General features: G+C 40.1%; 1 protein-coding gene and 1 pseudogene across 3 annotated transcripts in view; one reads left to right on the top strand and one right to left on the bottom strand.

Annotated features, from left to right (window-relative positions):
• ARAP2 (ArfGAP with RhoGAP domain, ankyrin repeat and PH domain 2) overlaps positions 1-27,383 on the bottom strand; it is a 609,403-nt gene that overhangs the window by 220,300 nt on the left and 361,720 nt on the right. For all 3 annotated transcript variants that reach the window (XR_013272356.1, XM_077477663.1, XM_077477664.1), the window contains exons 19-21: positions 19,695-19,758; positions 15,159-15,322; positions 11,658-11,870 (exon numbers count right to left, since the gene is read on the bottom strand). Coding sequence is in view for 2 of the 3 variants with exons in the window: in XM_077477663.1 (XP_077333789.1) it covers positions 11,658-11,870; positions 15,159-15,322; positions 19,695-19,758 (441 nt within the window). In the remaining variant the exon portion in view is untranslated. The remainder of the gene's footprint in view (positions 1-11,657; positions 11,871-15,158; positions 15,323-19,694; positions 19,759-27,383) is intronic.
• Positions 23,253-24,806, top strand: LOC143973979 (calpain-10 pseudogene; annotated as a pseudogene).

Raw genomic sequence — 27,383 nt, 5'->3', positions numbered from 1 at the left:
CAAACATTGAACGATGTAATACTCTCAACAGTTTACACAAGCAGGTTACATAGTACACAACCCAATTTCTGACTATCTACACCACCCACTCTCCGGTAACTTGATAGACGCTCTTGGTGACTCCTGGAAAGAAAACCACACAAAAACAACAACAAAATACACATTACTGCTATATTTTTAGAAGTAATTTTTTTTCTCATCCGATATTGAGACTCTCTCTCCTTAATGCTGAAAATTTCCATGCTAGCGTGCAAGAGACCAAACATTTTTGTGCAGACCCACACTACCTAGTGGTAAGGGTCATGAAGTGCAAGTCCTTCTTTAACAAGTGCTGTGGCCCATGGATAACCTTGACACGGAGCTTTCTTAGGAAACTAACGCTAACTAGCTACCCAACTCTTTTGAGACAAGAATAAAAACAGAGTCCTGATAGTTAGTCTATCAATAAAACCTTGGGTCAGGCAAAGTAAATATTTTTCCCTGAGCGTCTACCGTAATAATAAAGTAGACAACATTGTCCCTTCCCGGCCGGCAAATAACAACTTTGTCTGAGTAAATATGTCTCCCAAAGCTCCAATGCTGGAGACAGCCGGTGAATCGCTCGTACATATCAGGGGAACATACTTTCTCCCGGAATAGTTTAGGGACTTTTAGTCCCATACATCCCATACATCACTTGCGTACCAGTCTTCTTGTTTTTTCCTCAATTTCCTTCATAATCTCCTTAGGAACATAGGGGAATTCCAATCCATATTCTGTTGCCGCCCGCTTATTCAGCAGCCACTGGGCCCGTCCGAGCCTGGGTAGAGCTCAAGCACTTCCATCCCCGGGAGGCACACAGGAATTTGAAAACTTGCGCACCATTGCAAAAGACGTTTTCTTTGGTTCTAGTAAATTGACAGATTTTGGCAAAGTTAAGTCTATAGTAGTAGGGTTTCCCACCCGAGGTGATGCACTCCCCGAATTAAGGGCTAGGCAGCCGGAGACACTGCAAGTTGCGGCCACATCATCTGTGTTTGCCCACAACATCTCCTGGGACAAAGTCTCAAAAAGATCGTCATCCCCTGCATCGGAGAGAGAATCTAACACCGAATCCCCCAATTCCTCTACTGGCAGATAATTATTTACAGTCCCGCTTAACACAATTGCCCCAGATTTCTCACCAGTATCTGTGGCGGACTTCTCAGGAACGATCTCCTTCCTCCGATCCAATTTGGATAAACTTTGGGCTGGTCTTCTACTGCGGCCACAGGAGGCCTTGACATAGCCCACTCTCTTTGAGGCAGGCCCAGTAGTAATGGTGACAGTGGAAAAAGTGGTGTCTATGACATCCAGAGTAGTTCCTCCGGTAACAGCAGCACCAGCATCTCCCTCCGGGACACTGACAGCAATAGATAACGTAGAGGTTGTGGGCTTCACCACAGGAACGTAGACAGCAGACTCCTTGGTGGCAACGCCCGTGGCCCAGTCCATGCGGTAGGCCCTAGGCGGCACGATGGGTTGTTCCACCTTGAACAGGTATTTTCCACACCGCAGGCAATGAAAAAATGGCCGGGGACTTGCGACTAGTCCCTCGCACTTTCCGCAGAGCATTCCTAGGGCCTCAAGGTCTCCCAACGTGTACAGGACAAAACGCCCCTGTGGTAACAGGCGAATTCCCGTATCCGTCAGTACAGTCCCAGGTAGTCTCACACTTGTGGGGCCTCTCACTGAAGGCACTCTGGGTCCCTGGCACTCGGAACATTTTCTCTTTTTCCTTCTTCTGCAACAGAACACAACCTACTTCCTCTTTCTCCTACGACACACTCACGTGGTGCATCATGCAGGGAGAAGAAACAGGCAAGACTCCTTCTACTGGTTCCTCCAGTCACGCAACTCGTTGGCTTTTTCCAACTCCTCCCAGAGTCCATGCGCCAACATTGGATGTCAATCATTCTTTGCAGAAATGGCGTAGTCCAAAAAAAAAAAAATAACCCTCTATCATGTAGATACCACGTGATGAACAATTCTCTTTCTTTGCGAGGGGTAACGGTAAATCCCGGATTACTAGCCCCACATGTAGCACTGACCCCCAAAGGAGCTGCTGGTTTTATTGGGCTTTCCGTTACCTTCTTGACCTTGCCTCCGTCTAGGGGTTCCTGTGGTAGATGGCCCAAAGAAATGCAGAAACTGACACTGGATCTTTTGTTGGGTTATTTATTTAGAAGATAAACTGAGCCTTAAACTGAGCCTCCAGGCTCCTTCAGAGAAACCAGCCTTACGCATGGCCTTCTCCCATGGATGCTTCTCCAGTTGCTGCACCTCTCCTTAGATGAGACGGCACCGGACCACCCTTTGATCATTAGGGCCTCATATCCATTCAGGCCTGTCCCTGCAGTTTCTTCACCAGCCTTACGCATGGCCTTCTCCCATGGATGCTTCTCCAGTTGCTGCACCTCTCCTTAGATGAGACGGCACCGGACCACCCTTTGATCATTAGGGCCTCATATCCATTCAGGCCTGTCCCTGCAGTTTCTTCACCTCGGGCTATCCAGCCCCGAGGCTTGGAATTGCATGGATCTGCACCCCATGCCAGAAGGGCCAAATCTATCTATCTATCTAGCCATCTAGCCATCTATCTATCCATCTATCTGTCTATCTAAGTAGATACATATGAATTGTATGATCCACACATTAGTAGATAGATATATATCTACTGCTACCTAAATATTTTCTACCTTAATGCAGGGAATGCTGCTCAGTACTATGCATAACAAAACCACATTACACATTGTTGCAATGGTAAATCACAGCAACCAGACACTTACACTGCCTTGCACCAAAGTTCAGATGTATATCAGCACCTGTATGACCAAGCAGTGGGGGTGTTACTTTTCCTTGACAAGTAGTTTGGGGCTCCACTGCCCAATGAGCACTGGGAGTTGTAGCATGGAACCAACATGGTAAGGCAAAAAGAATGGTTAGATGGGAACTAAACTCTCTGAATCAGCACATGTTTAATCCTTATGCTACTAGCCTTAGTAATAGAAACAAAAGTATATTATATTCACTTGTTTTAACCTTTTTTTCCTCCCCTTTTGGGGGGTGGGGGATGCTTTCTCAGCTAAACACACACTCCTGCCTGCATGTCTGAGGTAAGGGCAGATGGATTCCAGAAAGTAAATGCTACATGAATCACCTGCCCTAACTTACAATGGCCATAGCTAGTGATAAAGCATGGAGACATGGATGAATAGATGGGTGAGTTTGCTATGAATATTAAAACTGAATGAAATAACATTTTTAGTTTGTGGTGCTCAGATAAACTTTAGTTCTGTTTTAATGTACATTTAAAGAAGTGGATTTTCTACTGATAAGAGCAATTTCCCATCTCTTTCTATCCCCATGACCCCTGTCACTGGAGTATGAAGTAGGGGTAATTCTCCCAAACTTTACAGAGGTGACTTGAGTTGGACTTTAATAGACCTGTGACATTAGAAGTCTGCCTGGATAGAGATGAATTCTAATATTACTGATATTTCCCATACTTTTGCTTATATAACACACTAGCAATTGTGATGTTGCACCTTTCTAACACAGTGAACCTTTGTGCACATTTTACCTAACATCAAAAAAGTGATGATAGTTAAAATGTTACCCTAACAAATGCATGTCAAGGGTTATATTCAGCTCTACATAAATGTTTAATATGTAACAACATGATACATAAAGTTTAAGCTGTAATCTCAAATAACAAAGAAATGTAAAAGCAGGAATGCTGCTTAGGCCGCGTACACACGCGGGGACTGTTCGCCCAACTTTGTCCGTCAAACAGTTTCGGCAAACAGTCCGCTCAAACTTAGCATGGACGGACATGGCCACACACGACGGACGAACAGTTTGCTGAAACCGTGCGCGATGACGTGAACGGCACGTACGACGGGACGAAAAATACGACGTCCTATACACTGCATTATAGCTTTCGGCATGAAAATCCTTTCTGAGCATGCGCGCAACTTTGTTTGACGAACAAGCCTACACACGAGCGGACTGTTCGCTGAAACAAGGTTTCAGCGGACAGTTTTTCGGAAATTCCGAAAAACCTTGTCCGTCAAACTGTCCGCTGAAACTGTCCGCTGAAAGCCCACACACGAGCGGACTGTCCGCCCAAACACTGTTCAGCGGACAAAGTTGGGCGAACAGTCCGCCCGTGTGTACGCGGCCTTAGATTGTAAAAAGGGTTTGGGTCATTGGCTAAGCACTAAAATTGCTGTACTGTATATGAACAATATGTCTTAACACACACTTCTTCATTTTAAAGGGAAGCATACATACTGAATATAACATTAACAAGATACAATTTACTATTTAGCTGAAAGTCTGGGAAATTTCACTGCCATGAAAAAATCACTTTAGGACACTGATTCCTGGAGTGTGACTGGATCTGACATGAGTCAGTCACACAGGCTGAATGTTAAAATTATTGAAGCAGAATTATAACTAGCCGTATATCAGTTTTCACTTGTCTCAAGTTGTCATCCACATCAAGTCAGCAGCTCAGAGATCCTCATCAGACTTGTTCAAGAGTGACAATCCAAAGTACCATATGGGTTTAGCTGGTACACTTCTATTTTACCTGGTCTTCATTTCTGCCCCTTAACCACTTACAGACCGGACCATTTTGCTGGTCAAAGACCAGACCACTTTTTGCGATTCGCACTGCGTCGCTTTAACTGACAATTGCGCAGTCGTGCGACGTTGCTCCCAAACAAAATTGACGTCCTTTTTTTCCCACAAACAGAGCTTTCTTTTGGTGGTATTTGATCACCCCTGCGGTTTTTATTTTTTGTGCTATAAACAAAAATAGAGCGACAATTTTGAAAAAAACACATTATTTTTTACTTTTTGTTATAATAAATATCCCCCAAAAATATATAAAAAAACATTTTTTTCCCTCAGTTTAGGCCGATACGTATTCTTCTACATATTTTTGGTAAAAAAAATCGCAATAAGCGATTATTGATTGGTTTGCGCAAAAGTTATAGCGTTTACAAAATAGGGATAGTTTTATAGCATTTTTATTAATAATTTTTTATTATTATTTTTTTTACTAGTAATGGCGGCGATCAGCGATTTTTATTGTGACTGTGACATTGTGGGGGACCCATCGGACATTTTTGACACATTTTTGGGACCATTGTCATTTATACAGTAATCACTGCTATATAAATGCAGTGATTCCTGTGTAAATGACACTGGCAGTGAAGGGGTTAACCAGGGGGTGGCAGTGTAGGGGTTAAGTGTTCCTAGGGGTGTGTTACTAACTGTGGGGGGGGGTTGGGCTTTCATTTAGTGAATACTGATCTCTGCTCCAATCACATGGAGCAGAGATCAGCGTAACTAGTTGCTAGGCAGAATGGAGAAATGCTGTTTACACGGCATTTCCTCCATTAAGCCGTCCCGTGAGACAATCGCGGGGATGCCTGCGGCGATCGAGTCCGCGGGTCCCGCGACCGGACTCACGGGGGTCCCGATGACAGGGTGGCATTGAAGATTGGACGTACATGTACGCCAATATGCCTGCCCGTGCCATTCTGTCGACGTACATCGTCGTGCGCTGGTCGGGAACCGGTTAAAATATACATCAAGGCAAGTGAAAAAAAAACAGATTGCATGTCTGCAATGAATGCACATTTTCCCATGTTTTTCCCATTAAAAATGGGTACAGACAAACTTCTGTTGATCTGCCAGAAATCCAGTGAGCTAATAACTTCCTGTTTGGACCGACCGCACAGAGCCTTTGCTAAACTGGAACCCAAACACCCCTTCCTGCTGGACTACAAAGCTTTGTATATTTTATGCCCCTCTCTGTCCCACTCTGCACACATAGGGGGTTATTTACGAAAGGAAAATCCACTTTGCACTGCAAGTGCACTTTAAAGTGCACTGAAAGTGAACTTGGAAGTGCAGTCACTCTAAATCTAAGGGGTAGATCTGAAATGAGGGTAAGGTCTGCTGATTTTATCACCCAATCATGTGCAAGCTAAAATGCTGTTTTTTATTTTCCTTGCATGTCCCCCTCGGATCTACAGCAACTTTCCATTAGTAAATAACCCCCATACAGTGGTTTCTTTCTCAGTAAAAAATTCTGCTGCTTTGACTTCTAAATGCCTGCCCACACACTGTTTATTGTTAAAATAAATATTAAATTAAAAATAAAAGAAATAATAGCCCTGGGACATCCTCTATAGGGGAAGTAGAAAGCTTGAGGGTATATTTGGGCAATGCATGGACATACACCTTAAAGCAAATGTGTGTATGTTTGTCAGAATAACATTAAGATCCTAACATTTAAAAAGACCATTGTATTATCAAGTCTTTTGATTATATACTGTATGTACAATATAGCTACATGCCTTTGTGAACATTGATGCTGTTGTCTTTTGCCAATTTCAATACTAACAAACACCCTTTAGGATGGAAAAAAAATATCTTTACATGTATCCCTCCAGTGCTGATCAGAGCTTATATTCATGGAACATGTAGGTCAGCTTTTCACAGCATTTGCCCCTCTGCCCCATATAACAATTGCCACTTGTCCTGGTCAGCCATCAGCCCTTGAATATTGCAATCCAGTTGGTTTTACGAGTACCCTGTCTTGATTCAAATCTGCAAACTGCTGTGCACAAATTTTGGCTTTAAGATTGTCAGCTTCCCCCTGTAGCTTGACTAATTAGTGGGGTTGCTTTACTAAAGAAGAAGAAGCTTTTCTCTTTGAGAAATGTTCATTTGGCTTAGATATACTGTATGGGGGAGTGTTACAGCTTGGTATAGCTGTCTTGAGGCATAATCAGTTCTGTTCAGGCATTGCTCATTACAGCTCTACAGTATCTATGTAGGCACTGCTTGTTACAGCTCTGTTCATCTTTGCACAGACATTGTTCATTTCCAACCTCATTCCATCTCTTGCTGCCCTGCAATAGCCCAGAATTTTGTTATGTTCTTAAATTCTTACAGTTCGGTCCTGGATTTCCAAGCTAACAGTGCTAGGAGTGGCGTGGACTAGCCTTAATTTCTTGTGAGTGACGCAGGCTCACCAGAGAGCAACATCTATAATACAGAAGCCTGTTTCTTGTTGTTGGTGATCAAGCCTGACCCATTTCTTGTCTCCTGTCTTGTTTTCTGGCTTCTTCATCACCAACCTGTACTATCTGATTACTCTCTGCTTGCAGCCTGCCAATACCCTTTTGTGTTGCAAACTATGCTGTAATCCTCCTTTCCCTGCACCACAACCTCCCTGTCCCTGCCCAGTGCCCACCCCATGGTGGGGGCAATCCTGAAGGCTGCGACCTTGTACCAACACCGGGAAAATCAGATCTCCCTCATCAGGTGTTTTGGGGAAAACCAGCTGGTGCTAAGACTTCTTGCCTCAGGTGAGCCTGCGTCACTCACAAGGAAGTGTAGTCATAACAGAAGAACAGCTATGCAGCCAGATATAGGAGACAACTCTCTACTGATCTACAGATTTCAAAAACTCAAGAACCGTGTACAAAATCTATAGCTAGAATATTTTCATTTTGAGGCCAAATTCAATTCCTGTACAGCAAACTATGCTCTGCAGTCCCTCAGCATAGTATCTCCTCTGAATAATTTTTTATTTATTTTTTAACTTCCCCTTTAAGTCCATACCAGGTGACGGGGCCAGCGAGGTGTCAATCTCGCCGATGGAGGTGGCGACATTGACCTCCTTCGCTAGTCCTGTCTACCTGGAGCCACGTTCAAAATGAACGGACTTTCCTCCGTGTGTGGGCAAGTCCGTTCATTTCAAAAGTCTGGCAGACTCCCGCCATAGTCCGGCGGTTTGTCCGCTGCACCTAGTCCGCCAGAAAAGTCCGGTCGTGTGTGGGCAGGTCCGCTCGTTCGGAAAGTCCGGCGGACCTCTGCTTCAAAGTCCGGCGGTTTGTCTGCCGGGCTAAGTCCACCGGATAGTCCGATCATGTGTACGCTACATAACAAGTACTGACTTAACAGAGTTTAGCATAACTGTAATATTTCTCATGTAGGTAGAAAAGATGGGAAACCTGCAATTGATAGGGTACCAATACAGAATATGATGCACCTTCTTCTACAAATCCTCTAATTTGGTATACCTAAATATACCTAAAATGTAAACATTACACCAGCACCAGCTTTACCACCAAGAGTGGATTTTACAGGTACAGCATGGGACTACATATCTGTTAGATTATGCATTTTATTATTATTAAAACTCTGGAAAAAAAAAAAAACATATAGCAACACCATCTGAAAGACGAGACTAGAGCCCTGTCACAATTCCAATTACTCAGTATCCGACAGAAATGGTATCCATGACAAGACTATGGGGGTTATTTACTAAATGCAACTCTACTTTGCACTACAAGTGCAGTGCAAGTGCACTTTCAAGTGCTGTCGCTGTAGATCTGAGGGGGACATGCAAAGAGAATAAAAAACAGCATTTTAGCTTGCACATGATTGGATGATAAAATCAGCAGAGCTTCCCCTTATTTCAGATCTTCCCCTCAGATCTACTGCGACTGCACTTCCAAGTGCACTTGCAGTGCACTTGTAGTGCAAAGTGGATTTACCTTTCGTAAATAATGCCCTATGTCTTTTATTTCCTGTTTAACATATTTCAGGAAAGTTACTTGTAAAGAACCACTATATATTCAAATCAAAATATGCATACTTTGTCTCTGTACCGGCGTGGGTAGATTACGTAATTTAGCCATGTGCCTGCCATTACCACGCATACTCTTAATAGTGCATAGGGTGGTTAAGGCCTTTAGAGCCAGAAAACACACCTTCCTAAAGGGCGGGGCTGGTTGGGAACATCCTCATGAAGAGGAAGAACAAGAAGGCCAGGCTCGGCCATAAGCCTAGCCTGAGTTACCCATCCCTCCCTCGAACCACAGACCAAACACCATCTCCAATACACACATAAGGGAGGGGTCTGGTGCACATGTGCCTGCCTGAAAGACAATGAAAGACTGCTTGTATGGTTATCATATTGCCTAAGCATGTGAGCATATTCTTCTATTCTCTGTGATGTGTGTATATGTATGTTATTAAATATGTTGTGATTTGATATTAATTATGCACATTTTGATCTGAATATCCAGTGGTTCTTTACATCACTGTCTTGTCCTAAAGAAGTGGTACCTACTGTGAAACAAACTGACAGGAAATATGGGAGGAAGCCTTATCATAGATACTATTTCTGTAATTCTTGGATAGTGAGTAATGAATCGTGACAGGGCTCCATTCCCATCTTTCAGGCGGCATAGTTCTTTACCCAGTTTTCTAATATTTGTGTAGCGCCGGTACTCCAAATGAGTACACGCTATGTCTGTAAATCTAGTTTTTGCCCAAAACTGTAGTTGAGTTTTGGGGTTAATTGTTCTAAATTATGCTTTGGCATCAGTTTGGCTGGGCTGTATTAAGGTTCTGCTTGGTCATAGGTGGAGTTCGCACCTGTGAGAGGCATTCGAACGCAGTCTGGTTGGATGCATTGGGTACCAATTTCTCTCTCTGAGCCAATCATTGGGCGTTTTTCTCACTGTGTATTCCAGGAGGGGGTACTTAAGGTGCTGAAGTCATGTGGTTCTGGGTTCCGGTCCAGAAGTTGTTGCTGACTCCATGGTCCTGGTCCTCCCGACCAGCCCCCAGGGGCCCTCATGGCCTGGGGTGCGGATCCATCCGTTTCCGAGCCTCGGAACTGGCTAGTGACTGGAAGGAGGATTCTAAGGTGTTCCGGTGCTGTCTCGGGTTTGGAGAGGCCCAGCAACTCTACATGCAATCAAGGGAGGGCTCTTCAGTAAGAGGGCCACGCACGAGGCTGGCTGCTCGGTAAGAGCCTGGAATCTGAGCTGCCATGGACATTAATTGAATCCACATTTCTTACAGTATTCGCCGGACCGGCTGCAAGATTCTGGTACAGTAAGAAAAGTTCCTACCTCCGGTTACAACTAAGTTTTAAACCAAGTCTGTGTGAGAGACTTTGCAAAGCTAGAATTACTTGTTGGCTGTTAGATCCAAGGTCAAGGATTTATCCAACAGTTAAAGAATCCAGCCGCTCCTTCGGGGGTAAGTGCTAAATTTGTATAATATTTTTTAATAATAAACAATTCAATTGTAAAATAGGGTCTATTTTTCCATGTTTTGTTGGTATTATATTGATTAAGTATGTGGTACAGTGGAAGTTTGAGCTACTTTATAACGTTATAAGAAAATTCAGGACTCTGGAACCTCACTCAAACAGAGATAGAAATGTTATGTGCCACAATGACTTTCCCTAAACGCTCAGCCACAACTCTAAGGCAAAGGGACGTTACAAAGACTCACGTCATGCCCACTTCCTACTTGAATGTGAGTGGTGACAGGACAATTAGCACCTGGAACCACTCTTAAACTGGTTGTAAACCCTGTATAACCATTTTACCTACAGGTAAGCCTATAATAAGACTTACCTGTAGGTACTATGAATTTCTTCTAAACTTGCACAGTTTAGGAGATATTCACTGTATCTGCATGTGCTGGTCATGCCGTTTCTTTAGCTGTTGTGACATTACTGGTGGCTCCCGTGTAGGAGTGACGTCATTGCGGCTCTGGCCAATCACAGCCCTGGAGCCCATGAACCTGGAAATAACTCTGGGATGACATGTTGCTGGTCGTAGTGGTATGCCCTGACCACTGCAATAGCATTCTTCTAAGGTAAGTGTTTCATAATGAGCTAGTATGCACCGCTTACTAGTTCATAATGCTTTTGTCTTGGAGTTTTGTTTTCTTTTTCATCTGGGTTTACAACCACTTTAAGTGTCCAGTTGATAAAATCTGCATCTCTTCATTATTTCATATATAAATCGTATGTTTCTTATTACCAGATCATATTTCCTCAAGAAGAGGCCAGAGTGCCTTAAAATCTTGCATTACAATCTATATAGTTTGCCAATAAATAGTATCACTCTAAGCCCAAACCTAAATATTTTTATAGTTTTGCAGATGTACAGACTATTTCAGGTTTGCATACACATATTAGACAAAGTGAAAAATTGCTAGTGGAGAGTCAGAAACTGCAGCAGAAACACAGCAGATTAGGGTGTGTTGTAGTCAAAAAGGGGTTATGTTATATTATGCATATTGAACCAGACCACAGCATATCCTGTCTCAGCAATCGCCCATAGCCAGCCCTAAGGCTGGTCTAATATGCCTCTGGGCAGGTTCAGCCTGGAACATATTAGCAGCTTCTGAATTTGTGTTCTATTTAAAATTGCAAAAAAAAAAAGAAAAGTATACTGGTTCAGCTGCATGCACATAGATGGCAATATAACAGTAATGATCTTTAAAAACATAACAGGAGGAAATGGAGGCACCTAATGTAACAGTTTGTATCTGATGACATATGTTGCTTACATTATGAGCTCTCAGTAAAACGGTAGGTTCAAGGTACTATATGCATTGGCAGCAGGATGCCTCATTCTAATTTTATAACATAGGAAGTTTGCGCTAATAGCATTGTGCCTGCAGTCTCAGGGGAGTTTAAGCAAAAATCTTTCACTTAAATAAACATCTTTTACTTAGTAGATGCATTCGTTCAAATGAATAATGAAACAGCTATTTCTAGAACACAGTGTCATTACCTAGGGCAGAGATCCAATATGGATAAAGTTCTTTTGTCAGAAGTGCATCGTCTATTTCATATAAAAAATATTTCAGCACGTCCGTCACATCTTCCAGTTGATGTTTTCCGACTTTTAGTTTAATGCTCCGTGCGTCCTTTTTAAAATCTTCTAACAACTCCCTTACTTTCAGCGGGTTCCCGCTCTTCAGATACAGAGATTTGCTTCCCAAACCTTAATATAAGGAGACATCAAAATAAACATGTCTAAATGAATTATCATAATGTATGCTAAAATAATGTATACTTTGAAATATGAAAAGTCTGTCTTGTAAACTATACCACGCACAAATAATACTGAAGTATGTTTAACAAAAAGGAACAATTTAGGTTCATAAATTATTACTTCTTACCCAACACAGACTGCAAATGTAAAAACATGCATCTATATAGAGCTTTTTAGAAAGGCAAGTATGCACAATGGTGTCTGGAAGTCATTAAAGTTTACCTTTGATAACAAAAATGAAGAAGCTGCTATTCTTGGCTTGTTTTTTAAGACTGTAGACTTCAGTTCTATTATCAAGATCCTTGTTTTTGTTATACATAAAGTGTTACTAAACCCACGACCCTGCATTCACTATATCTGGTCTCCCGCAGTACACAGAATATGGAAATGCAATTATTTTAGTAAATATAAACTGCTAAATACCTTTTCTCATCAGCAGGATATAGCAGTCTTGTGACTTCTATCAGTGTCCAGACAAGCACTGGTTAAAGCTTGTAGGAGGAGTTTTCTGACTGCCCTAGGAGACTGCAAGAGCCCCGCCCTCTGTCTGGACAGTTCTGATTGGCCCTGTGTTGATCACATGCGCTTACTATCTAGCAATATACACCAAACTGAGCATGTGCAGAGTACTTCCAAGGCTCTGTTCCATCAGGAGATTGGGGACAGTGGAAGAAGGGGAAAATCAAAGAAGACGGTATCAAACAGAACCAATATCTCCCAACTTTTTATTGCTAGTACAATTTATTTATGAGAAGACTGAACAGAAGTAATTGTTTAAATGGTTTGCTACATCCAGATCTCCCCCAACATATGTATTGTGCCCAGTTTTAATTTTAGTCACCCCATTGTATTTTTGCGTCTATCAGTAATGTATGGAAAACGGTTTTATCTCCTTTCTTAATAGATTTATCAATTCCCCCCTTGTCTGTTCTTTGGCAGCACTAATAATGTGTTTGGCCTCCTTTTATCTAGTTTTATACTCTTCTATTTCAGCTACAGCTTGAATCTTCTATATGCTGATTTATTTATTATTTTCTTTTACCATCCTAATACCCTTTACTATCCTACTTACCTTTTTAGTGAACTACATTGTTTTTTTTTTTCTACTATTTATTCCTCCTAACTTGTCCGACATATAAATGTGTCCTTTTGAAATCGAATGCCGCGTACACACGGTTGGAGAATCCGTCGGAATGCGTCTTATCAGACCGTGTGGTCAGATAATCCGACTGTGTGTGGTATGCATTGGACTGATTCGATCCAAATCTCCGTCGGACCCAATTTTCCAACATGTTGGAAATATTTCCCGACCAACTGGGCCAGTCGGATGTAATCCGATCATGTGTAGAGAATTTTGATCGGACCAAGTGCCATGCATGCTCAGATCAAATTCCTACATCAAAGCTATTGGCTACTAGCCTGAATCTAGTCCCATCGTAACGAAATTACGCCAACACGTTCTGAAAGATCGGATTTTTCGACAACTTAGTCCGACCGTGTGTATGCAACAGTTTCGGACACAATCCGTCAGACTAAATCTGACGGACAAAATCCGACGGATTTGGTTGTGGAAATCTCCGACCGTGTGTACAGGGGCTAAGACTTTTTCCCACCTCAACATCAGACAATCCATCCCTGCACTAGTGTGAACTAGGGGCTTAATGTTCACTGAACTTAGAATTTTAGGTGAAGCTGTGTTCTCTTTAATGTTAGATCCATGTGCAAAAAATGTTTTTTTTTTTGTTTTGTTTTGTTTGTCTTTTTTTAATCTCCCTTTTCCCATGATTGGGTAGTTGAAATGTTCCCAGTTTTACCTTATTTACTATGACAAGAAAACATTCTCTGAAAACAAAACAATCTAGAGTCTTATGTTCAACTATTATCACAAAAGCTTCTTCAGTAATTTTATTTTGTAAAAACTTAAATCTGTACTTCTGGTTAAACAGCTAAATACACATATGAAATGCAAAGCTGTTAGCTGTTTTTCCTGCCAAAGATTGTGTATTTCTGTACGTTCAATCTTGAGATTTGCCATATGTCACCCTGCCAGACAGTACAGCCAGTAGCATGATATTATATGCTCTGCTACAGTTAAGGACTACAGTGATGATTTTATATTTTTAAGAATTATACTTACCTACGTGGATGCAGTATCAGTCCGATGCTGCATCTGTCCCCTGGTGCCTCTAACACTGAAAACCGAGCGATCGAACAATGCTGATTGTTCGGGTCCCAGAGCTCCCTGAGCAGAGAGCTGGTCAGTCATCACTGTCTGCTCTGCCCTCTGCTGGAGCACTTGGGCTGTAGAAGGGGCGGGAGAGGCTGAGCCGGGTGGCAGTTAGGCATGTGGGCAGATCCTGACTTCATTGTCGAGATCTTGACCAAGCCTGTACCAGCTCTGTGACATCAGCCTAAAGCGAGTCACAGGATTGCAGAAAAAAAACTGCACTCCTGTGATCTCCTTTACTGTTTCATTAATAATAAAACTGTCTTATATAGCAACTTTTATATCTACAGAACTGAAATTTCAGCTATGACCATTTGATTTTTGCAGGTTACTGTATATCAAATCCAATGGTTCTCTTGTGTCTGCTTTGTTGGAATTGCCATCCACTTCTCTGAACTATGAAATAGGATAATATTTCTTCCCATTATTATTATATTTTATTTTTGTTATTTTTTATCTAAAATGTTCTTGGTTTGTGACATGGTCCTAGAGTTTAAAGCTCAATTCTGGGCAGAAACGGATACAGGTGGACCGTAACAGAAAAACTGGTCTTTAGATCTTCTAGCATGCAGTGCTTCTCTCCAATGGATGCTAAGAATTGCACTATACAGCCCCTTTCAATTGAATATGGAAATAGCTTAAATCAATTAAATTTGTAAAAATAAGGAGGAACGGCAAGCTAATGATAAAAATCACCGCAAGATACTATAAGGATAAACATCAAAATGAATATATCTTGATTAATCGTGTCTTTATTAGGACAAATTTTAATTGGTGGCTATGGGTTAGTTTACACTTTTTGCCACAAATGTATTGTTTATATATTAAGCTTTCAGACCTCCCAGCAAAGTGTAAATGCATTAATTAATAAATGAATGCAGAAGCAATATTAAACATTTTTCCCATACGACCTGATACTTATATATTTAAATACACATATTTCAACAAGCCCGCAAATAACTAATGTCATTCAAAAACAATCTGCTGAACATAAACTGTGTATTACCTACCATACTGCGTAACAAATGCCAGGCAGCTGTTCACAATAATAGGAATGTTGTTTTTGCAGAGCTGCTGATCCTGTAGCGCATTACCATCTGTACCTGCTGCTTTTTCAATTGCACAACACCAGACCATGAAATCCAGTACTGTATGTCCATGGATGTATAATGTCCTACACATAGAAAATTAAGTTAAGAAAATGCATTCAGAAGGCACAATTCCAGATAAAAGCAGAATTTTATTTTATATAATATGTAAGCAAACATAAAGTAGGCACTTATAGTAACTACCCCAAGGGAGTTTTAAAAAACAGGTTCAATTTATTGCTTTAAAAAATAATATTCTTCCACCTCCACACAGTCTCATAAGGAAAAAAACCTTTTTACCCAGACCAAGAGCCTGAATGTAAGACATCCTTCACTGCTGCCTACAATTAAAACATGGGTTTCTGCCTCAAAGATAATGGAATTCTAAAAGCAGTTTCATATTTTATCTAAAGCAATTTTTAATTTTAGTTATAATTAACTAGGGGATATACTCTAATATTATTCTTCAGAATATGTTACGTTATTCTTTTGGGATTGTGCAAATTTGATAGATGAGGCTATCTGCTCATTTCTGCGAGTCTGTGCCATGTTTAGTTTAAGGTAGCCATTGTCAAAGTCCACAATCCTTGTGTCTCCTTTGTGTTGGGTCAAGCCTATGCACGAGACATTGACATGCTTTTTGGAGTTTGAACCTGTGCTGTATAGCTTAAAATTGTGACTTTTTTTGCACATCCCCACTTTTTATCATGCGAGTAGAATGTGTATCATGTGTTTGCATTAACCACTTGCTGACTGGCGAACGCCGATATACGTTGGCAGAATGGCACAGACAGGCAAATGTGTGTACAGGTACATCCCTTTAAATTTGCCGCCGTGCCATCTCGTGCGTGCCAGTCGGGACCTCCGTGAGTCCAATCGCAGGTCCCGCCCGCAATCGTCTCACGGGGAGGAAGAATGGGGAGACGCCAATGTAAACAAGCATCTCTCCATTCTGCCTGGTGACAGTGTCACTGATCTCTGCTCCCTGTGATCTGAGCAGAGATCAGTGACCTGTCACACACAGCCATGGCCCCCACAGTTAGAAACACACCCCAGGACACACTTGACCCCTATGCTGCCATCTAGTGGTTAACCCCTTCACTGCCAGTGTCATTTACACAGGAATCAGTGCATTTGTATATTACTGATTGCTGTATACATGACAATGGTCCCATAAAATGTGTCAAAAATGTCCGATGTGTCCACCATAATGTCACAGTTATAATAAAAATTGCTGATCACTGCCATTACTAGTAAAAAAAATATATAAATAAAAATGCCATAAAACTATCCCCTTTTTTGTAAATGCTATAACGTCTGTGCAAACCAATCATTAAAAAGCTTATTGCGATTTTTTTTAATTTTTTACCATAAATATGTAGAAGAATATGTATCAGCCTAAACTTAAGAAAAAAAGTTTTTTTATATATTTTTGGCGATATTTATTATCGCAAAATGTAAAAAATAATGCATTTTTTTCAAAATTGTTGCTCTTTTTTTGTTTATAGAGCAAAAAATAAAACCCACAGGGGTGATCAAATACCATCAAAAGAAAGCTCTATCTGTGGGAAAAAAAGGAAATCAGTTTTGTTTGGGAGCCACGTCGCACGACCGCGTAATTGTCAGTTAAAAACGACACAGTGCTGAATTGCAAAAATTGGTCTGGTCTTTGGCCAGCAAAATTGTTCCGGGGCTTAAGTGGTTAAAGTTTTTAGCCGATTTACACTATGTGGCTTTCCTTGCTTTGCTTACTTGTGAATATCCGATTATATGTATGGTCACCATTATCTCTACTAATCTTGGAGTGAAAGTCAGCCTGACATATTGGAACCAATGGGTGTGAACTAAATGTTCCTGGTGGAAGTGTTTAAAACAGACGAATCAGAGTCTGTAGTGGAGTCATTTCAGTCTAAGAAGAGTGCATTTTTTACAATGGTGATGGCTCATGCAATTACTGCATTTATGACGTAGCCTGACCTCCTCACAATTTCAGTGGTGTTTTCCTCAAGACACATATGGAATTTCATTATTTACCTTTGCCAGATTTCATTTTGATATGGACTTGCGGCAACATACGTGATATATATGTTGATTTTGTTTGTCTTACTATTGGTTGACAGCATTTGCATTTATTACCCCTAGTCACACCAGCACATTTTCGATTTCTATTTTTGTTTGTGGTACTACCCCAAAGATACTAGTCCAAAGAAAAAAAACAATGTATCCTCTTGCATGCCTAAAGCCCACTGTATAACACACAACTTGCCTGGTATTAAAGGAGTTTTAAAGGGGGTTTCACCTTAATGCATTCCCTGTATTTTCAAGATATGTTAATTTTCATATCACATTCATAAAAGCGTCAGTCATATTTCCTATGTGTTCAGGCCAGCAGTAAAAGCAGATCATGTGCCTTCCCGGAAAGAGTTCCATTAAACAAATGAGGCTCCAGTGCCACATGCCTACACACTCAACCAGCCTGTCAAAGCTCCTTGCTGATTAAGAGATCAACAAAAACATTTTGTAATATATATTTCAGTTGCCATTAGAAGCCAAACATAAACTAAAAAATGCTTATGAATTTGATAAACACACTTTCTGAGAATAAAATAGTTAAAAGAACACAAAAATTAAGAATAAAATGAATTATTTGCTCATAGATCCACAGTAACCTTGTAATAGAAGAGCCATTGCCTGTAAATGAATAGGCATTGCTGAGAAATCACAGTCAAAGAGCCCCTGACATGCCATAAATACAAGTCCTGCCACCCATTCTGTAGTAAATTAATCACTTGGAAAGTTAGTGGTTAGAGCTGTCTTCCTGCCTCTAGTCTTGAGTTATTGTTATTGCATGGTCTAAATAAAATTATTGCAGTGCCTTGTATATAAAGCAGCAGTTTCACATTTACCTCATTTAACAGAACCTTTGATTAGTTTGAAAAGAAAGTTATTCAGCTGTTGAGATATTACTCAGCTGTATTGTCTGCCTAGGATATCAGTAAAGTTCCACTCAGTTGCTTCTGCAACACAAACTGGCATTGCTTAAAAGCATTATTTTATTAAGCTTTTTTTTATTTGTTTTGCTTTGGCTTTTTTTGTTAGTTTCTTCTCATTTATTATTATTTTTTATTTCAAATGGTTTACTTCATTATGCTAAGTTCAAAGTTCACCATCCTCATTCAATCCTGATTCCCCACCATCCATTTGCATAGTCCTTCTTGCTAAAATAAATAGGTAAAGATGCATACTTTATTAAAACTCGATACACACATACACTTGTACATAACAAATAGCTTTTCTCTATTCCACATTAAAATACTAATTTATTAAAGTAATCAAAAAGGCTTTAGAATTAAGTCTAAGATAGCTCAGCAAAGAAATCCCTGGTAAGTACATGAAGTGTATGTATAGTCAAAGAAAAATTCTGATTTGGAACAGTAGGGCAGCATTATAAATCTTGACAATTTATTTGTTTAATTGTTTATTTATTTTTTCTGCTTATGTCACACTGGGGAGATGATTCTCTACATCTGCTCTGGAAGACAAAAAAGGAAATGAGAGAACATTTCCTCAAAGTGAGGAAAGTACCCCTCTTAGACAGTTGTCACCAGAATATTTATCCCCATTGGATAAATAGTTCTCAAATTCTGTATTTTCCCTCACTTTCAATATTGTGGACAATGATCCCTGGGACATACAGTGGGGTGAATTCCCCATAGACAGCAATAAAATTTAAAAAAATAAATAATCTATCAGAGGGTCTAACCCTTTCTCAATCTGTTAAAACATTTGCCTTTACATATACTTTAACAGGAAATCAGAAACACTGTAAATATCCCATAATATCACATTACCCAACTGGTTGTTCAAAGAAAACTAGATGGCCCTCTGATTCCTCCTGTATTGAATTGTATTGTAACTGTACTGTCTACCCTCATGTTGTAAAGCGCTGCACAAACTCTTGGCGCTATATAAATCCTGTACAATAATAATAATATTCCTGGTCATTTAGAAGGCTGCATTTAGGAAATAACTGTAAAGTTTTAAAAGATTGTGGTCGGTAAAAAGGGAAAATACCTCATTGCTGAAAGAAAAAAATAATAAGGTATTGGCTACGTTGAACAGGGGTAAACCATCCTAAGGCTGAATATGTGAGCACTGGATTAAAACAAATATAAAACAGGAATTGTGTACCAATCCCAAATTAAAAGACTGCTCTGCTCACATGTGAAAAAATGCTTAATACATTTATAATGACTGTATTATTATAGTGATTATTATAGTGGGGCAGAGACATAAAAAAAAACTGTTTGTCCATGGTGAGTGTTCCTCAAAAATTTAAAATCAAAATCACCTTTGCTATCACAGGTAGATTGCCTTGTAGGAAAATGAGGAAAAGAGGAAGGGGTGAAATAATTAGAAAATCTCTGAATACCATAACATAACCTAAAGAATTCCTACCTTCCATTTTCAACCAGCAATAAAACATTCCTCTTCTCTCCATTTTCAACAGATGACGTTTTCGCTAGAATATAATACACAGTGAAATACTTTTGTAACAGCTTTAGTCTAGTTAACTATATTGGTAGCTATATAGCAGAAATTGTTTTACTAATAACAGTTAACAAAATAAAAATCACATAATATCTGGATTAGGACAGGTTTATCCATAAAAAAGAAATATCGATGGTAAATTGTAAAACTATATGCAGTTCTTCTTTCATAAAGGAACTTTATTCATTGTTATGACCAGTGATGGATGCGCCATTTGTAATTCCGCCAATTACCTGTGGGCAATAACCTCCTAATTTCAAGGCTGCTACCATGCCAGAAGGTCCATTGTAACACATAGGGCACACAAGCCCTGTTAAGCCATGTGCAATGGAAAAGCTTCCCAGGTTCATTGCATACAGGTGATTCTTTGTGTACCATATTACAACTACCTTCTGATAGCAGTTTGTGACTGTCTAGCATAGGTTGATGCCCATAGGGCCCTTTCTTTTTTTTTTAAGTACAGCGTTAACTCATCTTCATAAACCACATAACACAGCTAAAAAAAAGTCACTCTAGCATTTTATTTATTTATTTATGTAATAAATTATGTATTTACCGTATTTATTTACTGAAACACAGAGCACAGTGTGGAGCCTCCAATGTGCCCCCTATATTATGATGCAAAGAATGTTCATGTATAAATAGAGACAAAGCTGTGGCATGACCTTGAAAAGGTCACACGTTTTTTTCTAATGCAGTTATTTATTTTCAGGAATGTGTCTTTGCCTGAACCAGAATCCCAAAGCATGCAGCAATACTTTGTAATACAAGGGAGGGGCTTTAAACTGAACTGTTCTGGAATTATTTCTGATTGGGACTCCCAAAAGTTAATACTGCAGCTGCAGGAACAGTTTCACAGGATGCAATAACTATGTATAAAATGCCTGTTCAGTGTCAAAATATTATAACATGTTATATATATATATATATATATTTTATACATAGATAAGAAAGGGGCGGTGTGAGATGTTATTAAAAACTAAAAAAATAGAAATATATTATTAAAATCTAGCGAATAGAACAATCGCAAAAGTGATACCTTGAGAGGGGAGGGTGGGAATAGAGAGATAGAGAGAGAGCTTCTAGTAGAAAATGTGTCTGTGTGTTAGGTGAAGGTTACAGAACACATTTCATCAGTGAGAACAAAATGAAGTCTCTCATGCTTAAATGAACAATACAGTGAATGTTCATGTCAGAACGTAGTGACATGGTCTCTTTGCAGGTTTTTTAACTCTTAAAGGGAAATTGTACTGTTGCTAAACAGACCCTGCCACTACCTAATGCACCTTAACATGCACTATGTATTAAGAGTGCTTAAAAGAGAAGTATAAACAAATATTTATACTTAACTAAGTGGATGCAGCATTGATCCTATGCTGCATCAGTCCCTCACTGTCACCGACTCTGCAGTGAGAACTGAGCAATCAAACACTGCTTTTTTCTCAGTTCTCCCCTCCCCAGTCAGTGGCTCTCTGCTATGCCCCTCCAGTACTCACTGGAGCCCCAGGCTGTGAAGGGGGGGGGGGGGGGGGTTCTGGCTCAGGCTTGATAAGATGCAGAGACAGGTGTTGGTCCAGGAATCTGGATTTTTTTAGAGCCTGGACTGGGTCTTTGATATCAGTCAACAATGGATAAAAATAGGTCACAGGAGTGCAGAACAAACTGCATGCTTGTGACCTACAGGAGAAGTACAGTCAAAAAAGCTTTGGCTATACTCTTAAAAAAAAAAAAAACCTGTTGCAGCAATGTGAATTAATTTACAAGTATAGAATTTAAAGTATATCCCTATTAAATTCTACAACAACATTGACACTTCCAGATGTGTCAGCAAGATAGCACTTCAACCACTTGCAGTGCTACACTTACATGTCCCCAATGTTGTTGAAATGCTGTGGGTAGCAGATAGGTTTGGAGAGAGAGGGGTGCAGCAACTGCACTCCCCAAAATGATTTTTCAGTAAACTTTCAATACAAATAGCTCTGCTGACCAGGAGCAAATCATTACAGCAGGCAGGGTTTCTATAGCCAATATTGTCTGGCAAAGCACATAAAAAATGTCTCAACAACTTGACTACTGGAGTGAAAGATACAGGAACTGCTAAGTTGTAAGATATGATCTTATCTTAGCTATCAATTGAAATCCATTCACATGTGTGGCATATCAATCAAATGGGTTATCAAATACAGATAAATTATTCCAATCAGAAATCTAAAAGCCATCTAAAATTTAACAAGGGTATTAAAATATATGTAAAACCCTTCACGATTGATAAGAAAGATGGGGGCACTAGTGTGTTGATTTTGGGTTTTGTATTTTCATGGAATATAATAATTAGACATAATAGTTGCATAGTGCAAGAAGTTAAGCACTGCAGTATTTATAAATTTAGATTAGATGAGTGGCTTTGTTTAGTTTTTGGCCCTTATCAAATTATATGTCTTTTGTTAGCTCTGAATCAGTACATGTGTCATTAATGTATGTTTTCCCTAAATGTTTTAGTTTTGCAAACTTTTTATGGCAAAAAAACTATTTTTTTGTGCATATTTTTGATCTGTGTTTGTGTCTATCATCTTTAGAGTCACTGCAGAACCTTAAGTTAAACTTGTCAAAGCAGAAGCAGGGGCAGAGGAGTTGCTGGGGGAATGACTTGAAATACATCAGCACTTCTGTTGTGAACTCTGGAGTTGCATTGCTTTAAAATTACTACAGTATGTAAAAACTTGAATGTCCATAGCCTGGCCAAAAATTCACTTTCAAGCTGATTTAAAAGTTTTAATGTCAATGGTGAACAAAGGAAGAGAAAAAAGGTTACAGTGGCCCTTTGAAATGCTTCCTAACTTTAGAAACTTTGCAGGGTTTGTTGGATAGTATTAGTAGCTGAATGGTTGCTTGAGGTGTTGCCCGGAATTGACTTTGAAAGTAGATGTCGACCAAAAAATTTTTTTGATAGAGCAGGCTTTTTTGGTGAGGACCTCTGGGCATTTTTTATATTGCTGTGTCCCTGTTTGGAAAATATCCTTTAACTTCCAGTTCTGGTGACATTGGAGCAGGAAGTGAGGAAAACTGAACATACAAAAAACATATTTTTAGCAGAGTGGAAAAGAATTAGAACCTCTGAAAGAGTTTTGTTGTTTGTGGTCTTGTGGGGAATTTCCATTCACTTTTTGTACCAGTTATTGGTATCACTTACCACAAGAGGAGAAAAAAAAACTTCCTCAAAGAGACCACAAACTGCAATAAAACTGCTCAGGTTATAAACTCACCTTATTATATAAAAAAAAAAAATGCTGAAGTGCCTGGTGGAATCAGATCAGGATGGGAGGATGTGGAGAGTGTGAGTGAATCAGTGATATCCCCATGTGATGATTATGTGTCAGTGCACTGCTTGGGGTCACACCGTTACCATGTGTTTTTAGTGAGGGGGGGCCTGTTGGAGATGCCATACACTGACTTCTTGCAGGTGACATGTCTGGGATCTTTGTGGACCCCAGATTCCCTCCCTGTGTGTCATCCTTAGTCCAGAGAGGGGGCACCCCTCTGTCCCCTCTTTGCGACCGCATTACATGGCTGAGACCCCAGGAGATATGTCCTTCCCCTCATTTATTCGCAGAGCAGGCCGGTCTTGCTTTGGGAAGGCAGTGGATATTGGAGGACTACTAGTTTATATGTGCCTGCTATGTTCTTCACAAATATACAAAGCTTCTTCACCAGGTATTTCCCAGAGGACATGTAATTAACCTGGATACACCGGATGCTTTACTTTCCAATTTTGGAGATTTGGATGTTGGGTGGAGGTGACCATCGATGACTGCTTACCATGCTTGGGAAGAAAGCTCTGCTTCTCCCATTTTCAAGACTTTTGGAAAAAGCATATGCTAAGTTAATGGCTCCTATAAGTCCCTGTGGGCAGGTCAGGTTGTTGATGCTTTGGTAGATCTGACGGGTGGAATAGTAGAAAGGTGGTCCTTAGAAGATGTGGAGGACAGCACCCAGAAGAAAATGCTTTGCAGAATGTTGGACCTGAAGGATCATTGTACAATAAGTTGTTCTGTGCTCCACAGTAAATAAGGTGCTGGAGATCTGGGTGAATTTCATGCCTTTACAATCACAGACATCATGGCTGGAGTCACAAAGTATGGGCATTAGTTGATTTTAATACGTGTGCATAATCCTTGGGGGCAAAGCCGCTGGAGTGGAGCATGGAGGAGGAAAGGTGATACATGGGCGTTGATGGGCAAGTCAAAAAGTGATAAGTTTCTTTATGGTCTTCAAGATGGAGAGTTCTGAGTAGAGAAAGAAGAATTTCTGCAAGAGATCAATGAAGTTATTATGGGGTTTCCTGTTGATGAGATGGAGCATATACAAAGCATTTGGACAGATTGTCCATTGCTCCACACTCAACAGTCGTATGGTTCCTGGGTCAAAGGTCAGACTGCAGGTGGATCCCATAATAATGTCAGTTTTACTGACAACCCTAAATTCTGTCTGGTTGTTAGGGAGCGAAGTGAGGTGTATCTGGCACTTATGCAAAGCCCACAAAGTGAAATATCATTTGCCAATGATACACGCAGAAACCAGTCAAGAAGTATGATTTCAAAAAGTACTCCCCTGTATGCTATTGGACTTCATGTCTGGAGGGTGCAAAAATGTTGTTTTAACTTGCAGAAGACTGTACTGTCACTTGTTGTTGCTGGCACATCCTCACATGCCTTTGATAGACGGCTTCACCTGCAGTGTGAACTTTCTCCTGGATATTACCTGGTTATATCCAACAATTTCCTCAGGGGCACAGAGGGGGACTTCTTGTTGTGAGTCCTATCAAGTGGACCAATCACCCCCAGTGAAATAACCTCCCACCAGCTACTGGTAAACACAAGGGAAAATTATGTAAAAGGAACTTGGGAGACCCGAGAAGTAAAAGGCCAGTGCAAAAAGGATGTTAATGACAGAGGCAGCAGGAATTTTCCATCTTACTGCTTTAATGCAACCATCCCTTTCATAATGTTCAGTAAAGCCTGACTGGTGCGGGTGACACTAAAGCAACATTGTCAGAGAAAACACTGCCATGCATTAAGGTTCTGTGTGTAAATGGTTCCCTCTGATAGCAGCCTTTCACCTTTTGTACAAGAGCCACATGCCAGTTGTGTACCACACAGTTACTCACATGAATTGTCTATGATGTGTGACCTTTCTCCTGGGTAGTACATCATTGTGTCTTACACTTACTTGCCTAATGAGGAATGTGACTTCTCTGTATTCATATCCACCAAGATGGATAGGAAATCCATCCAAAGCCAGGAGGCTCTTTGGAATATCCTGAATTAGGTTTCAGTTGTCACAGTGAAGAAATAAGAAGATTTTGATATTTTGATCCAGCCAACCATTATGGATATCATTATTGTTAAGAATAGAACAGTCTATTTATTATAAATTTCTAAATTCCGTTTTACAGATTCTTTCATAGTGGTCTTGAAAGGGACCTGTAAAACTAGCAGCCTTTTAGACCCTCTTGAGAGTTTTCTATGAATTTTGTTTAAATGTGCACTGGTATTACTAATCCTTATATCCTTATAAAAGTTTACACTGCCTACCTATGCGCCATGAGTGTTAATAGTATATTTTTATCAATGAACAAAATGTAATTGAACTGAAGAGAATTCTAAAGCAAATCAATAGTTGGTGTGACCATCCTTTGTCTTCAAAATGGCATCAGTTATTCAATTATCCTAGGTACATTTACACACAGTTTGTGAAGGAACTCTGCAGGTAGGTTGTTCCAAACATCTTGGAGAACTAACCACAGATCTTCTGTCGATGTAGGCTGCCTCAAATTCTTCTGTTTTCATATAATCCCAGACAGACTCAATGATGTTGAGATCAGAGATTTAAAAGGGCAACGCAATCACTTCCATGGCTCCTTGTTCTTTTTTAGACTGAAGATTTTTTCTTAATGGCATTGGTTGCATGGTTGGGATCATTGTCTTGTTGCAGAATAAATTTGAGGCCAATCAGATGCCTCCCAGAAGGTATGGGATGATAGATAAGTATCTGCCTGTATTTCTCAGCATTGAGGACACCATTAATCCTGACCATATCTTAAGCTACATTTGTAGAAATGCAGCCCCAAAGGAACCTCCACCTAGGACCTGGGATGCAGAAAAATGCCTGCAGGTGCTCTAGATTGATAAGTCAAAATGTAAAATATTTGGCTGTAGTAGGAGGCAGTTTGTTCACGAAGGTCTGGAGGGTGGTACAATAATGAGTGTCTGAAGGCAACAGTAAAGCATGATGGAGGTTCCTTGCATGTTTGGGGCTGCATTTCTGCAAATTAAGTTAAAGATTTGTTCAGGATCAATTGTGTCCTCAGTGCCATCAAGTAGGTGTGTGACTGGCTACAGGACCTTTCTGCAGCAGGACAAGGACTCCAAACATGCAGCAAATGCCATCAAGAAATCTCTTCAGTGTAAAGAAGAACAGGGAGTCCTGGAAGTGAGGGTTTGGCCCCCACAGAGCCCTGATCTCAACATCATCAAGTCTGTCTGGGATTACATGAAGAGACAGAAGGATTTGAGGTAGCCTACATCCATGGACGATCTGTGGTAAATTGTCTGAGATGTTTGGAACAACCTACCTGCCAGTGCCATGTTCCTTAAAAAACTGTGCGCAAGTGTACGTAGAAGAACTGATGCTGTTTTGAGGGCAAAGGGTGGTCACAATAAAAAATGATTTGATTTGATTTGATTTGATTTCTGCTGTTCATTTACTTTCCATTTTGTTAATTGATAAAAATAAACTATTAACACTTCTATTTCTAAAAGCTTTCTCTATTTACAGCATTTTTTAAACAGCTGCCTAAAATGTTTGCACAGTATATACGGTATATATATATAAATCGGGTAAAATAAGTATTAATCACGTCACCATTTTCTAGGTAAATATATTCCTAAAGGTGCAATTGAAATGTAACATTAACCACATATCGGCAACAAGCCATGCAATCCATACATACAAAGAAACCAAAACAAATAGGTTCAGAAATGAAGTTATGTATAAAATGGAATGGCACAGGGAAAGAGTATTGGACGCATAAAGAAAGGGAGGTGCAAAAATGCACGGAAAGCCAAGACACCAGCTGAAATCTATCAGTAATTAGAAAACAATCTTTCCCCTTGTCGGTGTAAATTAATATCAGCTGGTTCAGTCTTAACTGATAGCCCATAGAAATGTGTCTCATTACACAGGAAACATCTCATCATGAGTAAAATTGAAGAGCTCTCTCAAGACCTTCCCAACCTTATTGTTGCAAAACATATTGATAGCGTTGGTTACAAAAGGATTTCTAAACTTCTGAATATTCCAGTGAGCACTGTTGGCGCCATAATCTGGAAGTGAAAAGAACACAATTTCACCATAAAATGGCCACAACCAGGTGCTCCTTGCAAGATTTCTGACAGTGGAGTGAAAATAATTATCAGAAGAGTTGTCCAAGAGTCAAGGATCACTAGTAGAGAGCTTCAGAAAGACTTGGAATTAGCAGGTACAATTGCTTCAAAGAAAACAATAAGTGATGTACTCAACCGCCATGGCCTGTATGCA

This window comes from Lithobates pipiens, unplaced genomic scaffold (genome assembly GCF_037356315.1).
Source record: "Lithobates pipiens isolate NorthernLeopardFrog02 unplaced genomic scaffold, aLitPip1_a1.2 Scaffold_13, whole genome shotgun sequence".
NCBI classification, from domain to species: Eukaryota; Metazoa; Chordata; class Amphibia; order Anura; family Ranidae; genus Lithobates; species Lithobates pipiens.
The sequence above is the reverse complement of the archived record's forward strand: the minus strand, read 5'-3'. Positions and strand labels throughout refer to the sequence as shown.